Raw genomic sequence first — 17297 nt, forward strand, 5'->3', positions numbered from 1 at the left:
ATACAGTGATCCTCTTGGGAAATAATGATCATGGATCTGTGCTAAATGGCACCAGGTTTTAGTACCTTCTTTTCTTTTTGTCTTTGTCTTTTGTTTTGTTGATCTAATTTTTAAAATAAAAATCACCTTAAAATTCCCAGTCTTACTGATCTCACAATCACTTCTTAAATAAAGATTACGACTCCTGATTTGTCATTGAGGACACTGAGAATCAGAGGGATTAAATTAAGTGCCTTGGGTTAATAATGAGAAACTAACAGAGGTCTTAGGACTCCAAGTTGTTTCTCCTTTTATTAGATTACAATGACCTCTGTATTGATTTTTCTTTTTTTTTGAAATGGAGTCTTGCTCTATTGCCCAGGCTGGAGTGCAGTGGCATGATCTTGGCTCACTGCAACCTCCCGCTCCTGGGTTCAAGTGATTCTCCTGCATCAGTCTCCCAAGTAGCTGAGATTACAGTTGCATGCCAACATTCCTGTCTAATTTTTTTTTTGTATTTTTAGTAGAGACGGGGTTTCACCATGTTGACCAGACTGGTCTCGAACTCCTGACCACAGGTGATCCTCCTGCCTTGGCCTCCCAGAGTGCTGGGATTACAGGCGTGAGCCACCACACCCAGGCTTTTCTTTTCTTTTTAAAAACAATAAGTAACCAGGTTAAGGCCCCTCTAATATTGCAGTCTGGCTGTTTATTGTCTGTAAACTGAGGTACTCTGCCCTAAGCTGAATTATTAAAATCTCCTAATTTATTTTTATTATTAGCATAGTTACTCTTATCCTCATTTCTGTTCTTAACCCTTATCTGATTGGCAGCAACTTATAAGAATAAGAGCATTGATCATGGAACGCAGGGAAACTGATGGAAAAAATAAAACAGAAAACTACCTATTGTCATATGGTGATATACTGTAATGTACCAGGTACTTAAGGATAGTAGCATATAGAAGTGTGTTATCTTCGATATTTTAGATTTTAGACTTTCAACAGGAAAGAGTCAGAAGCATAAAGTGTGCAAGATATATTAAAAGGATGAGATTGAAGAACAAATGGGATGTTATATTCATGTTTATAATTTTTTTTAGCTATTTTGTCTTCTAGAGCATTAATTTCATTTTTTAAAGTAAAAATGCCAAATCATATGCCACTTATTTTTGTATGAGTGGTGTGAATTATAGACTTCATTCTTTTCAAATGTTTCAACATTTATGGACTAATCTATCTTCCCATTGATTTGAAATGCCACTGTTAGGCATTAGTATCTTGCTTGTTCTCTTTACTTCTCTTTTACATCACTGTCAAATCATTTTAATTATTTTCACTTTATGGTGCTTTTTAAAAGACTATTTTGATAAATTTCCTTTTATTACTTTGCATTTTAAAATATACCTTTACTGTTCTCAAATTTTCTTTGGCTTTTGTTTGAATATTTAAGTCTCCCCTCCTTTTCCTCTGCCCCCACCAAAAACACTCAAAACCAATGAGTTGGTGTTTTTATTTTAAAATAATGTATTAAATTGGAGCTAATTGAAATATTTCAGTGTTAAATTTTTCAAATCTAGGAATATATCATATCATTTTTCTTACGTCTTTGTTTCCATTGGTAAAGTTTTATTGTTCTCTTCATGTCACTCTTACGTATTAAGTTTATTACTAGATTTTTTGAAGAGACGTTATTGTGAGTGGGATTTTAAAGTTAATGCTCCCTACCCTCCCACACATGACTCATTTTCTGAGAGTTTAAAAATACTTATATAACCTTAGGGTGGAGGACAGTCTGTGTATAACACCAAAGGAAATTCATTAAATGGGAAAAAAAAAAATCTATATATTCTACTAACTAGAACAACTTTTTGAATTAATAAGATTGTCTTCTAGTTATTTAAAATCACAGTATTGTATTTATATGTACATTTTTGCTAGCATATTTATAAATTCCTCATGAGATTAAAGATTATTATCTTTTCAAAATCTCTTTTCTTACCTTACCCTCTAGTATTGTTGAGTATTTTGCCAAGTAAGGGTATTCAGTGGACGTATTTTGGATGGATCTGCAATGAACTCAGAGAAGAGTTAATACTATATAGTCAGTAGTAATAGAGTAACAGCTACCATTGTTGGATGCCAGGCATTCATTGATGGTGATAGTGCTTTGCATGCCTTCACTCACCAATCCTAAGAATCAGGTACTGCTGTTCTTCTAATTTTTCAAGTAAGGACGGAGAAATTAATTGACTTACTATGGTCAGGCTTTTAGTAAGTGGCACAGTTGAAAAATGAACCCAGATATATCTAACCCTCTGCTTTTAGCACCGTCATATACTGACTTTTCCTTCTTCCAGTCTTCTACTATATGGATAAGACTTACATATACTGAGGAAATATATGAGCACTTTTATTCAAAGAATCTTGGGGAGTTCTTGGGAGAGAGCAAGTCTGGGCCTTCTGTGTTAGTTCAGTGACACTGAACTTAGAGCAGTTTGGAACTGTGAAGGATGGAAATGAGTTTTGCTAAGACCCTGATAGTAGCAGTTCAGACATAACATTGAACACTCTTTAATTGCTATGTTGCCAGTACTTAAATATAGTATTTGTTTTACATCTTGCATTTATCACATTGTATTTCAGTGGTTTATTTGTGTGGCTCTTTATTTAGATCATTATTCTCTCACAATAGAATGGAAGCTTACATAGCTTTGGTTGTTTTTATATCCTTAACATCAGTTGTGTATGACATGAAAGAGGCTTTTCCCTTCCTCATCTCTGACCTAGGGTGTTCATAGGTAATTGGTTATAGAGGTGATCTTGATAAGTTGTTCTTACTGCCTGGTCATCAGTATTTTGCCCAGAAAGTAGATAGTCCCTGATTTCTTCATATGTCAGGTATGTTAGATTTAAAATTCACTTTCTGGAAGGGGTTATGATTAACTTTTATAATGACATTTTGATTTTTAAGTTTTTATTTGAAAATGCAAATACTACTTTTCTTCTTTTCGAAGCTAACTTTCCAGATAAAACATTAAAACATTTTTTTAATGCCACAGTTATGTAATTTCAGAAAGATAAGTTAATAGTACCTGGCAAGGGTGTTAATGGGCATATTGAATCTGAAGACACTTTTCCCTTGATCTTTACTGCAGTTGTTGGGTGAGGATGTGGAGAAATCAGTATATATTGGTGGTAGGAGTATAAAATGGTGCAGCCACTTTGGAAAATAGCCTGACAGTTACTCAACAGAGGGTTATCATACGAGCCAGGAGTTCTACTCCAAAGTATATGCCCAAGAGAAATGAAAACTTACGTCCACACAAAAGCCTGCACACAAATGTTCATAGCAGCTTTATGCACAATAGCCACAAAGTGGAAGCAGTTCATATATTTATCAGTTGATGATAGATAAAATGTCATATACCCATATAATAGAATGTTACTTGGCAATAAAAGGCGTGGAGTACTGGTGCATGTTACAATATGGATGAACCTCAAAAATGTAATGCTGAGTAAAAGAAACCAGTCACAAAAAACCCGACATTATATGATTCCATCTATATGAAATGTCCAGAATAGGCAAATTTAAAGAGACAGATAGTAGGTTACTGGCTGCCTAGGGATGGGGGTGGGGAGAGGGTTGATTGGGAGGAGAAAGAAGGGGGTGACTGCTTAATGGTATGAAGTTTATTTTTGTGGTAACAAAAATGTTTTAAAATTGATTGTGGTGATGGTTGTGCATTCTGAATATAGTGAGACCATTGAATTGAATTGTACAGTTTAAGTGGGTGAATTATATGGTATGTGAATTATAGCTCGATAAAACTGTTTAGAAACATTCAAATGGCTCTCAGGCATTATCAATAGCCCTTTTGTATTGTTCCTTCATTCTGCCAATGAGAAGAGTTCTAGTTGCACAAGAATCACAATTCCATTCTTACTGATTGATTAGTGCGCAGTACTACTTTTTGGCAGCACATACTCACTAGTGAATTATTTGTCTGTTAGTTTCTAGTGCCAAACTTAAAAGAAAAAAGAACTGGTTCGCAACAGCAATATATACAGAAGTAGCTGTAGATGGAGAAATTACAAAAACAGCAAAATCCAGTAGTTCTTCTAATCCAAAATGGGATGAACAGCTAACTGTGTAAGTACCTTATATAAAGGATGGAAAATCTTCACAAGAGAGTATATTTTTTGGAATATGTTTTTTATTTTGTAAAATGACTTCAAAGTAATGAGTGTTTTTTTAAAGTGTGGATCGACAATTTAAAGTATGGAGAAATTTTTGATTAAATTATTTTTCAGGAGAGGATGCATAATAATGCTTGCTTTTGCTTTATAAACCAAATTGTTTCCATATAGACATTTTCTCTGACTGTTCTGACACAGAAATAAATAGTACTGCATATTAGTCATTCTTAATTTTGGCATTTCAAAATAATAATGGCATAAATTTGTGTATAGTAAAAGTATTATGTAAGTCTTTAGACATTTGTTCAAATAGAAACAGTGTTACTGTGAAGTCTTAGTAAGACTCTTGTGTTGGTGTTTTGGCTTGCTAATTCCAAAAATCCTCATCTAGTTATTAAAGTCCTAATGTATTTGAAAGTAAAATATTTTTATTTATGATTCAAGTAGTTTCCTGTTTCATACAATATTTCTTCTCAAATAAATGGAATTCATGGTCTTTAAAACATTACTGAAATAAATGGTTTAATAGGAATTGTTACTTATTAATAGAATAACGATATCTGCTCCTGTGTTTTTGTTATAATTTTACCCTTCCAGAAATGTTACACCACAGACTACATTGGAATTTCGAGTTTGGAGCCGTCACGCTTTAAAAGCAGATGCTTTATTAGGAAAAGCAACGATAGATTTGAAAGAAGCTCTGTTGATACACAATAGAAAATGTAAGTTTTTTGTTCTGACCTTTATTTCCTTATAAGTTTATTTTAGACACTTTGAGCATATCCTGAAGCCTAAAAGCAAAAACATAGTTTTGTATTCATAAAGAACTTCAGTTATTGCTTGTGATTGATTAACTTTGTGGCATTTTATGAAATAGGAAATATTTACCATGGCCTTTCTCCAATCTGCACATTTACAAGGTGATCTAAGTCATCCACAAGTACCCTATTATCAGTGACTGTCAGTCATTTATTATCTGCTTGTTATTATATACTTTAAAACTTGAGAAAATTATCATTACATGACCCTACTCTATTTCGTCACTTGACTAATAACAATTTTATTTGGCTAAAATAAATTGTAACTCTTAAGTTTTCTTTTATTATTATATAATTAGTTTATTGTAAAAAATAAGAAGATAGAAAATTATAGAGTAATATAAAAATTTTCTATAATTTTACTGTCCAAGGATAACCAAGCTTAATAATTTGGTCGCTGTTCTTTTTCATAGACACAAACGCAGATTTCTTTTCTTCTTTGCATCTACTAGTTTATCTTCTGCTTTCTAGAAATTTAACAATATACCAGAAATATTATGTGTCCATGATAGTTTTTCTACACTGGGATTTTTAAGGTAGTTTAGACTTTAATTATTTGTAAACCTCCTATCATCATATGCAAAATATAGGGTTATATACATATATGTGTAATTCTGGGGAGAGGGTTCATAGCTTTTGTCAGATTCTCAAAATGTGTGATCCTCTGAATATTAAAAACCAGGGTTCTGGCTGGGGGCAGTGGCTCACTCCTGTAATCCCAGTACTTTGGGAGGCCAGGGTGGGCAGATCACTTGAGGTCAGGAGTTCGAGACCAGTCTGGCCAACATGGCGAAACTTCGTCTCTATTAAAAATACAAAAATTAGCTGAGTGTGGTGGCATGTGCCTGTAGTCCCAGCTACTTGGGAGACTGAGGCAGGAGAATCACTTGAACCCAGGAGGTGGAGGCTGCAGTGAGTCGATATTGCACCACTGCACTCCCAGCCTGGGCGACAGGGTGAGACTCCATCTCAGAAAAACCCGCAAAAAACCAGGGTTCTAGTTTATGATTTTTAAGTACCATAAAATAATTTCTCACACCACAATTTATTTAGTTTCCTGTTGTCTGACACTTAAGTAGCTTGTAACAGTTCACTAAAAATACACTCTTGCTTAAATCTGTAAATATTTTTGCTCTTCTTACTTCCTTAGAGATTTTCTTATTGATTCCTAAAAGTAGGTTTGCTGAATGAAGTAAAGGATGAAATGCTAATGATGAAAATAGCAAGTTGATCTTTAAAAAAGTTCTTTCTGCAAATCCACATGCAACTTAAAGATCTGTTTTGATCTAGTGTTTGGAAATGAAGAGTTATGAGCTAAGAAAATATAATGTGATTATGGCGTATAATAATTAGAACTAGTAATTAGTAGTTAGTATAAACCATAATAATTTTTATATATTCGGCTTAAAACATTTTTTTTTTCTCTTAAAGCATTGCAAGTTTGATTCTCTGCTGTGCCATGGCTTTTTTTTTTTTCTTTTTCTCAATGAGTCATGCAATTCATCTTGATTCAGAAATAAGTAATAGGTTATTTAAGTATACAGTACCTTGCCTGGATTATTACTATTATTTAACCATATTCCCATTGTTGGACATATAGATTGTTTTCAATTCTGTTATGTTAGACTCTACTGAACCTCCATGTAAAGATAACTATCCACTTATCTGCCAAATGATCTTCTAGGTAGGTTGTGATGTCATTACACTTCGAAATGAAGCCCTCACAAATTGTTAAAACTAAAAATTACCTTGGCCGTGTGCAGTGGCTCACGCCTGTAATCCCACCACTTTGGGTGGCTGAGGCAGGCGGATCAGCTGAGGTCAGGAGTTCGAGACCAGCCTGGCCAACATGGTGAAACCCCGTCTCTACTAAAAATACAAAAATTAGCTGGGCGTGGTGGCGCATGCCTGTAATCCCAGCTACTGAGGGGGCCAAGACAGGAGAATTGCTTGAACCGGGAGACGGAGGCTGCAGTGAGCTGAGATTGTGCTGCTGCCTTCCAGCCTGGGCAACAGAGTGAGACTCCGTCTCAAAAAATAACTAACTAATTAAATACAAATTATCTCTATGATTTAATTGAGTAGGATATGCTCAGGAAAAATAAAATTTAATAAACATACAGTGAGTAGATGGCTTCAGAAATTGTCGTGTCATCCTGCACACCTAAGAAGTCAGTAAATTAGTTTGCAAGGGCTGCCATAGCAAAATACCACAGACTGGGTGTCTTAAACAATGGAAATTGATTTTCTCACATATCCGGAGGCTGGAAGTCTGTGATTAAGGTATCAGTGGAGTTGGTTTCTTGTGAGGCCTCTCTTGGCTAGTAGATGGACATCTTTTCCCTGTATCTTCACGTGGTCTTTCCTCTGTGTATGTATCTGTGTCCAAATTTCCTCTTATCAGGACACCAGTCATTGGATTAGGGCCTACCCTAATGACGTTATTTTAACTTAATTACCTCTTCAAAAATCTAGTCTCTAAAAACGTCACATTTTGAGGTACTGGGGAGTAAAACTTTAACATACTAATTTGGTGGGGGACACAAATCAGCCTCAAAAGGTAAATAAATTTATTTGGAGAATTAATCTCATGATAGTATCATAATCCTTTTATGATAGAAGACATTTATAGGTATTAGTTTTAGTCATTTATAGACAAATGAGTAACAAAATAATTTAAAGTAAAATTAGATTTTAATCTAAGTGAGTTGTTCAAGAGTATACACATAACTTTGGGTTGTGATTAAAATATAAGTTTTCTGATTCTTAGCTGCCTAATTTTGATTAGAAGTAATATAAAATTAATAAGGTTCAAGACAGCCTTGAAGCAATTTATAAATACTTTTATAAATGATAGCATTCTTGGTTGCCTTTGATTCAGTCTGTTAGTTTAGCACTTGGACTCTGAGTTTTAGTTGGGTATCAGTTGAATGAACTCTAGTTAAATTTTGGGGTTATTGTATATTTATCTTTAAAAAGAAGTAAACAGGCTAGGGGTGGTGGCTCACGCCTGTAATCCCAGCACTTTGGGAGCCTGAGGCAGGTGGATCACCTGAGCTCAGAAGTTTGAGACCAGCCTGGGCAACATGGTGAAACCTCATCTCTACCAAAGATACAAAAAATTAGCTGGGCTCTATCAAAGATACAAAAAATTAGCTGGGCACGTGCTTGTAGTCCCAACTACTTGGGAGGCTGAGGTGGGAGGATTGCTTGGGCCTGGGAGTTGGGGGTTGCAGTGAGCCAAGATTACACCACTGCATTCAACTCTGAGTGACAGAGTAAGACACTGTCTCCAAAATAAATAAATAAATAAATAAACAACTGCTAAGAACAAAATAGGTAACCCAAGAAAAACATGACATCCCAGTGATGAATAAAAATATTCAGTACTAAAAACACTTTCTGTTCCTATCCTTAAACTCTGATTTGAGGGGCAAGGCTATTGATAGAGATATTATGTTTCTGAGGTGTGCTCTATACAGAAAATGTTTGATAGTCAGCACCTTGAATAGAATTGTGTATATTTGTGTAGAAGGCTCCAGTGGAGGGATGTTCTGCAGTGTGTCTGTGTTCCTCGTCTATTTGCAGAGGATAGATTTTTTAAGGGATGAAGTGAAAGAGGAATCTCCTGAGAGGAAAGAAAGTAGGCTGAGTTTTTAGGTATTGAGGCAGTGAAAGAAGAGAACAGCGAAAGACAATCCAGCTGTTCAGGAAGAACCCTGGATCTAGCATGCATGAAAACTTCCAGTATGATTTCTGGCAAGACATTTTTTAAAAAAGTTTATGGTGTGAATGAATGGCAGACAGGATTAAAGTCCTTGAAGGCAGGTTACAATATGGAGCAGGTGACTGTTACCAAAAGTATATGTGGGGGCTCTCAAGAGTAGTTTTAAAGGATGAAAGAACATGGTTTGGTGGTAGTGGGAAAGTTATTGTAGGAATCCGAGGTAACATTTGTAACAGTTGTAGACCACAAACAAAATGGAATTAATGAGCAACTTGAATGCAGACACTGTCTTATTCACTTGTGTTTTTTTCAGTGCTTCCCACAGTCCACAGCCAAAGATTTTTTAAAAATGTTAACAGAGAAACTGGCTTATTCAAGTAAAATCTTACCATGGAATCTTATTCTATATAAAAATTTTACTGTATGTAAAACATAAAGCAGTATGGAACAACACAGGCATGCACATGCTCATATGTCCTTACTCTTGTTATCCACAGCAATTCCTGAGTTAATTTCTGGGGGGTACCCTGCTCCTGAAACCAGTTTGAAAATCACTTTTCTATAAGATCAAGTTCAACTCCTGTTTTCAGTGCCTTACAGAGTCTTAGTTCAGTTTGTCTAATTTCCTACCTACACATTCATACCCTGACTGCTGTGTTCAGCTAGTCTTTTCATTATCTTCTGAGTATGCTTTGCTGGGTCTCCTATACTGAAAGCAGCCTATCACTAATCATGTCCATGGTATTTTCAATAATTATACATTTGTTTAGTGTGTTTTTAATTTCATTCTTTAACATAGATGGAATTATTATGGAGAGTGCATAAAAAATTATATCTAAGGTGGCTACTAAGGAGGCTGAGGCAAGAGGACCTCTTGAGGCCCAGAGTTCAAGGCTGCAGTGAACTATCATTGTGACTGTGAACAGCTGCTGTACCCTAGCCTGAGTACACATTTTATCATTTTATGTTCCACTCATATAGCAGGCTATTCTGTCCCTTCCTTTCCTCCTCGTTCTTTGTGTGTGTGTGTTGGGGGGGTGGTCTTGACAATGATGCAGGCCCTGTGGTATATACTCAATTATTTTTGTCTAAGTGCTATTAGAATGTAACTTTTACTTAACTATCCTTACCTTTCAACATAAATGTACTTAAGCCTGCCTAAAATTATTTTTGCAGTGGGTTGGAGGTACAATGAATAATTCCACAAATGAAAACATAAACTAATTGTAATGACTATAACTGAAGAAACTTTGAGTATCATTCAGATGTGGGGATTCAATTTTTTCTGTACTGTCTTACTGCATTTGTGCTGCTATAACAAAATACCTGAGACTGGGTAATTTCTAGAGAACATAAATACATTTATCACAGTTCTAGAATCTGGAAGTCCAAGATCAAGATCAAGATGCCAGGTTCGAGTTTGGAGAGGATCCAGTTCCTGTTTCCAAGATGGCACCTTGTTGCTGCATCCTCTGACGGGGGTGAACACTATGTCCTCACATGGCAAAAGGGACAGAAAAGGGCACACCCACTCCCTCAAGTACTTTTATAAAGGCCCTAATTCCATCCATGAGAGCTGTGCCCTTGTGATTTAATCCCTTCCTAAAGACCCTAATTTTTAATACGATCACAGTAGTGATTAAGTTTCAACATATGAATTTTGTGGGGTGCCATCAGACCGAAGCAGAAGTGGTCCAACTTTTTGTTAAGCTAAATTATTTTTATTAGTTGCCATATATATCTTTTTTTTTTTTTTTTTTTTTGAGACGGAGTCTGGCTCTGTCACCCATACTGGAGTGCAGTGGCCGGATCTCAGCTCCCTGCAAGCTCCGCCTCCCGGGTTTACGCCATTCTCCTGCCTCAGCTTCCCGAGTAGCTGGGACTACAGGCGCCCGCCACCTCGCCCGGCTAGTTTTTTTTTTTGTATTTTTTAGTAGAGACGGGGTTTCACCGTGTTAGCTAGGATGGTCTCGATTTGCTGACCTCGTGATCCACCCGTCTCGGCCTCCCAAAGTGCTGGGATTACAGGCTTGAGCCACTGCGCCTGGCCGCCATATGTATCTTAAATGACCTTTATTTTCACATTCTTTTATTAGCAATGGTCCTGTGTATTAGGCATTTATCTTTTATTGGAAATATATTTATATTAGAACCACTTAAAGGATAAAATACCAAGAATCTTGTGAAAAAGGTAGAAGGGAGTGCCAAAATAGTCAGCCTGTGAATAATAACAGAGATTCTACTTTGTATTACCACTTGTCTTGACCATAACCTTGATTTCTAATCTTTTAAAATATATTCTTTTGTAATCCCAGTACCATTGAATTTTACTGACACAGTCTCTCATATATATATATATATATATATATATATATATATATATATATATTTTTTTTTTTTTTTCCCCCCTTGAGACAGGATCTCACTCTGTCACTCAGGCTGGAGTGCAGGGGTGCAGTCTCAGCTCACTGCAGCCTTTGCCTCCTGGGTTCAAGCAATTCTCCCACCTCAGCCTCCTCATTAACTGGGATTACAGACGTGCGCTACCATGGACCACCATGTTCGGCTCATTTTTGTATTTTTTGGTAGAGACGGGGTTTCACCATGTTGGCCAGGCTGGTCTCGAACTCCTGACCTCAAGTGATATGCCTGCCTCAGCCTCTGAAAGTGCTAGGATTATAGGCATGACCCACCACAACCTAGCTGGTGTTTTATATTTTTATATAATTTTCTTCCGTCTTCATAATGAAAAGTTAGCTTCATTTAAGCACTGTTCAGTAAGGGCTGCTGTCCAATAGAACTTCTGCAGTGATGGTTATGTTCTGTATCTCTGCTCTCCAATATGGTAGCCTTTAGTCATGTATGGCAGTTGAGCATTTGAAATGTGGCATGTAGAACTAAAGGCTTTAGTTTTAAACCTGATTTATTTTAATTAAATTTACATTTAAATAGCCATATGTGGCCACTGGCTACCGTATTGGTCAGTGCAGTATCAGACTCTTTTGTGTTTGAATTGCAAAATCAGAATTTATCTCTGCCTTTTTTTTTTTTTTTTTTTTAATAACTTTGCTTTCTTTCCTACTTACTTTTATATTTCTCTTAGGTAGAGTTTTAATTTTATCACTAGATATCAGGTTGTCTTTTTTTTTCTTTTCTGAATGTTGCCCAGGCCAGTGACTGTTCACAGGTGCTATCCTAGTGTACTGTAGCCTCCAACTCCTGGACTCAAGCGATCCTCCCACCACAGTCTTCTGATGCCACTATGCTTGGCTAGGTTGTCTTTTTTGTAAGGAGCAATTCTGGAAGCTCCTTGAGTATTTTCTTAATTGTTAGTTTGAAATCTGTGTTTGTTTTCTCCTTCATTATGATTTGCTGCCATTTGTCTTTTGTGTTTCTCCTGGCACACTTCCTAATATAATCTAATCGTATTGCCTTATTGCCTTTTCTTCCCCCTAGGTATTTCACTGTGTCATCTGTTTGGTCTGTGTTCTGGTTTTGATTGATACTGTTTGTCATTCCTTTATTTCTTGCTTACAATGTTGTTTTGAAATTTTCATGTTTTCCATTGTATTTTTAGTCTTCAAAATGTCATTTCTTTTATAATAGTTCTTAATAATTTTATTTAAACATCTTGGTAGATTATATTAACCAATAATTCTTATTTTATTTGCCTAAGATTTTAAAAGTTTTTCGTAGAACATAAGGATTTATTCTTTTGACTTCTGCAGTCTTTTAAATCAGACCTGAGTTGCTTTTTAATTTTATATTCCCATTTGCTAACAGCCAGTAGAATTCTCTTCTTATTTATGATTTTTTAAAAATAAAGATGCCTTTGTTGTTTTGATATGTTTGGTTCAAAGCTTCCTATCTTCCAAGAAGTTGCATATCTTACCTCAGATATGCTTTGATAACTTGCTTAAAGTTAGAAACCCTTAAAATTAATTGTATTTTTTACTTTCTTAGATCTGGGACTTTTCTTCATTAAATAAACATTTATTGAATTTTAGGAAGAAACGTACAAAACATAGAAAGAACATGTGGTTCTGACCACTCCCCCTTCTACCATAATGGGAACCCAACAGTCTACCATATCAAAATAGATTTTGCAGTTGTTGAGGCCATTTGTTCCTTTTCAAATTTATAAGGCTAATTTCTTCCTTTGTTCAAGGCTCCCTATCGTTTTCTCCTATATTTCATGGTTTTTCATCTGTCTTTTCTGATATATTTGGGGTAATGGTGGGGGAGCGATTTATATGAATAGGCATTTTTTTCTATTTTTGAAGTTTTTTTTTTTTTATTTCTTCACCCTTGATGGCATGTGTTATTACAACCATTTATAATCTTAAATAAAACCCAAAACTCACCTCACATAAATTATTTGTATTGTTTTCCTCAGAATCCAACTCACTGCGGCTTATTAGGGAGATTGTTCCACTTCTTCACATTTAAGGCCTAGTGAGCTTTCACTGCTTAACCTTCATCTGTTTTGTATAAGCCCCGTTGGTTGATGCCCAAAGCTTTTGCTCCTTTAATCCTCTAATACATTGTCTCAGAACCTTCAGTTCTGTGTTCAGGTCACTTGAACAACATTCCAAACTATGGAAATTATTTATTTGGCTCTGCAGAGATGTGTGGTATTTTTAACTTTCTTTCCTTCATGTCACCAGTATGAGATACTGATATCTGAGGTATGTTTCACTTACTCAGCCTCACTATTTCTTAAAGTACATAGGAAAAAAAAAAAATCCCTTTATTGTCACAGATAAACAAAGCTGGGACACTGTTTAGAGTGGTTAGGACATACTTTAATCAGTAATATGTTTTTGCAATAAGGAAGAGATTCTAGCATGAACCGAACCCAACTTTGATTTGTATAGAGGTTACTGGGTCTTTTAAAAGGAGAATGAAGGAGTGGGGGCGAGGGGTTCAATGGAGGCTCAGTAGAGTCAGCAAAATGAAAAATTACAAAAGCTCGGTCAGTGTAAATGCAATTAGGCCCTTGTGTTTGGTAACTGGCAAATAACAAAGTCAGGATTCTGTCCTCCCACAGAGACAGGGAGACAAAAGCCCTATCCTTCCCAATGATTGCATTTTAAAGGAATGTCTTTCAGGCCCTTGAGAAAGACACTCACATGTTATAGGAGACAGAGGAAGGATTTACCATTGTAAGCCCTTTTTAGTAAAAGCTCTAAGAAAGAGTAGTCGGGGGCCTATCATCAGGTGTTGGCTACAACAGGCAGTAAATTCTTTTGGCAGCCTTAAGTTTTCTCAGGCAGGTGCTTTAAGGGGAGTTAGGGTTATCCCTAAGAGCCTTGAACTGTTAGGAACTATGGTAGTGCTTGTTGAATTCTTCCAGTGTGTGTGCAATGGTGGTCCAAGTGGTGCTTGTGGTAGTGAAGTTGTCGATGAAATAATTTGGGCTGAGTTTGCAGTTTTTCTAGGCCAAGATTGAGGCCTAGTCAAGAAGGTTCTGAGGACCCTGACTAGAGTTTGATTAAAGAGAGAATCTTTGTCACTATACCCATAGGTGAAAACTGTAGGAATAGTATAGCTAACATACACATTAGAGTATATTCAGAACTTCACTTTGTGTTTCAATTTTAAGGCTGAGAGAACCTCTTTAAATATTCCAGAGAGGAGTGAGATGGCTGCCATTCAAATACTGGTAATTAGACTGAGGTTTTTTATTTATTTATTTTTTATGGTGTTAATAGAACCAAGAACTTAGTTTTTGTCAAGGAAAGCATTTTGAAATCCATTAAGGTCTTTTCAAAGTAAATTATGTCCAAAATGATTTATAATGAATAATTCTCTCTTTATATTGAATGGTGGGGAAATACGGCAGAGAAATGTGTCATTTGTGGTACTGGACAGAGCATAATCAAATTTGATTTTATTTTATAATTTTCTTTAGCCTTATTAACTGAGTGAATTTGCTTATTTAGTTTATACTAAGACAAATTTTGTTTTATAAATTCACTTACTATCAACACAAACTCAGACATTTTGAAGTCAAAGCTTTGAATAAACAGTATTTTCACGTTCAGTGATATAAGTGCCTCTTTATTCTTTAGAAATTTTTTTTGTATTGAAATTACTGGGAGGTAAAAGGGAGTGCAAAGTTTTCAGGAAGTTCAGCTGCCTTCCTGAAAAGTTCTGCTAATTTATATACACAATGTAGCATATGGCAATGTCCATTTGTAAATATTTGCCACATTAATAGGTATAAAAGATGATTTTTATTATCAAAGCATTTCTTTGATTATTAATAAGGTCAGATGTTTATTAATCATTCATACTTCATCATTTATGATTGTCTCATGCTCTGTACATTTTTTTATTGGTTTGTTTAGTTTTTTTCTCACTGATTCGTAAGAGCTCTTATTTTTTTTCTCTCAGTTAATCATTAGTTTTTTTATTTTTTAATTTGTATTTATTTATTTTTTTTGAGACAGGGTCTCACTCTGTTGCCCAGGCTGGAGTGCAGTGGCATGATCGTGGCTCACTGCAACCTCTGCCTCCTGGGTTCTAGCCATTCTCCTTGCCTCAACCTCCCCTCAAGGCTCTTAGGGATAACCCTAGCTACTTAACTTTGTGAGTAGCTGGGACTGCAGGCACGTGCCACCATGTCTGACTAATTTTTGTATTTTTAGTTGAGGCAGGGTTTCTTTGGGTTGGCTAGGCTGATCTCGAACTCCTGGCCTCAAGTGATCCACCCACCTCAGCCTCCCAAAGTGCTAGGATTACAGATTTATTATAAATAAATAAGTAAATAAATTCTGAAATTTTTTGTTACATGGTAGGTAGTGGGAGCTTAACTTTGTGAGTTGTTGAACATTGACTCATAGCATGATATAATGAAGAGACTTAGGAATTAGAAAACTTTGCTATTATTGGGACTGTCACTTACAAGCTATGTGACCTTATGTATTCATTTTGTTTCTAAAAATTTGGTTTTTCTCATACTTACGAGTACGTTGGCCAGCCTCTAAAATGGCCTTCAAGCATTCATACCTTCTGGTGTTCCAACACCCTTCTGTAGTCCCCTCCCACACTGTGTCACAGATGATCTGTGTGATCACTAGATTGTGGCAGAAGTGATGGTGTATGACCTCTGAGACTTAGTCATATAGGCATTTTAGCTTTTGCCTTGTTCTCTTGGAGTACTCACCATGGGAAATCAGCAACCATTGGGAAGACTCTCACAAAGCCCTGTGGAGGGGCACTGAGGTCTCCTCTCAGCAGCCAGCACCCCCACCTGCCAGATGTGTGTGTGCCCCTCTTGAATTCTTGGCAATAATGAGTGATTATTGTTATTTTTAGCCAGTAAGTTTTAGGATAATTTGTTACTCAGCAATAGATAATACATTGAGCAGTTTTTAAAAACTGCTTCAGAATGTGGCTCTGAGCTAAATAGAAATCTGTGAAACATGTTTTCAACAAATCCATGATTTATAGAACAAATTACCTACTTATATACCTGCCTCCTCAGAGACTCAAGTTGTTCTGTCTTAAATTGCTAGGAGGTACGAAAAAAATCAGCTTCTGCCTTGTAAGAGTAAGTTCCCCTAGGACAGGACTACCTTAATCACTTAGTTTAAATGTTTCTTAAGCACTTACCTTCTCTCAGCTGCTGAGGATACATCACTGAATTAGTTGGACAAGATCTCTCTGCTCTGCTAGAGATTTCAGTTCGTTTGGGGAGGTCGACTGAAAAACAGAAACATTCTTTTTGTGGTAAGTGCATTGAAGGAAATGAGCAAAGCAGTGGTAAGGAGATCTCCTTTAGGCTAGTCAGGGTTTGTCCTGCTTCTTCCCCAGCTACAGTGCCTGGCACACTGTAGGCACTCAAATATTGAATGGATAAATATGTCTGAGTTGGTTTGTTTATACTATGACAGAATAATATCTTTTTCCCTCTGACACACACATATACATTCACATGTAGATGGGAATTATTTATGTGATTGTCCTTCCAGTTTTATGATCCAAAATGTTATAACTCAATCTTCCATGTTCAGAATTGTGAAATAATATATACTGTAACCCGTCCCACTGCAGAATACCTAGATACTGGATTGAACAAATCTTTGTGGCATTGATGATTTTGCAAAAAGGTAGAGGACTGTTCTTCTTTAAAAAAAAAAAAAAAAAAGCCAGGACATGAGGGGATTGGGGTAAAGAAAACCTCATGAACCAGAATTAGAATAGTCTGCCATACCATTAGCAGATTTAATGATGCTGAGCTTTTGGCTAATAGCCAGAGATAAGGGAGCTGAACTTGAACTCCTCTAGTCTACACTCTTGGGTGTACAATGAAACCACTGTAAAATTAGGGTGTATCATCAAACCACTGGTAAAAATTAGCTTTAAATTAGTTTAAGCTAACGTCAGATAATAAACATAAGGGAATAAGCCACTGTAAGCAGAGGTTTTCCGTAAAGAGACAGATTGTAAACATTTGAGCACGTAGGCCATATATGGTTTCTGTTACACCAATTAACTTGCCATTTTAACGTGAAAGCAGCCATAGAAAATATGTAAATGAATGAGTGTGACTGTGTTCAAATGAAA

General features: G+C 36.1%; 1 protein-coding gene across 3 annotated transcripts in view; it reads left to right on the plus strand.

Moving 5' to 3' along the window:
• WWP1 (WW domain containing E3 ubiquitin protein ligase 1) overlaps nt 1-17297 on the plus strand; it is a 122287-nt gene that overhangs the window by 33704 nt on the left and 71286 nt on the right. For all 3 annotated transcript variants that reach the window (XM_008001017.3, XM_008001020.3, XM_008001019.3), the window contains 2 exons: nt 3993-4131; nt 4776-4900. In XM_008001017.3, the coding sequence (XP_007999208.1) occupies nt 3993-4131; nt 4776-4900 (264 nt within the window). The remainder of the gene's footprint in view (nt 1-3992; nt 4132-4775; nt 4901-17297) is intronic.

The sequence above is a fragment of the Chlorocebus sabaeus genome, chromosome 8 (assembly GCF_047675955.1).
Source record: "Chlorocebus sabaeus isolate Y175 chromosome 8, mChlSab1.0.hap1, whole genome shotgun sequence".
Classification (NCBI taxonomy): Eukaryota; Metazoa; Chordata; class Mammalia; order Primates; family Cercopithecidae; genus Chlorocebus; species Chlorocebus sabaeus.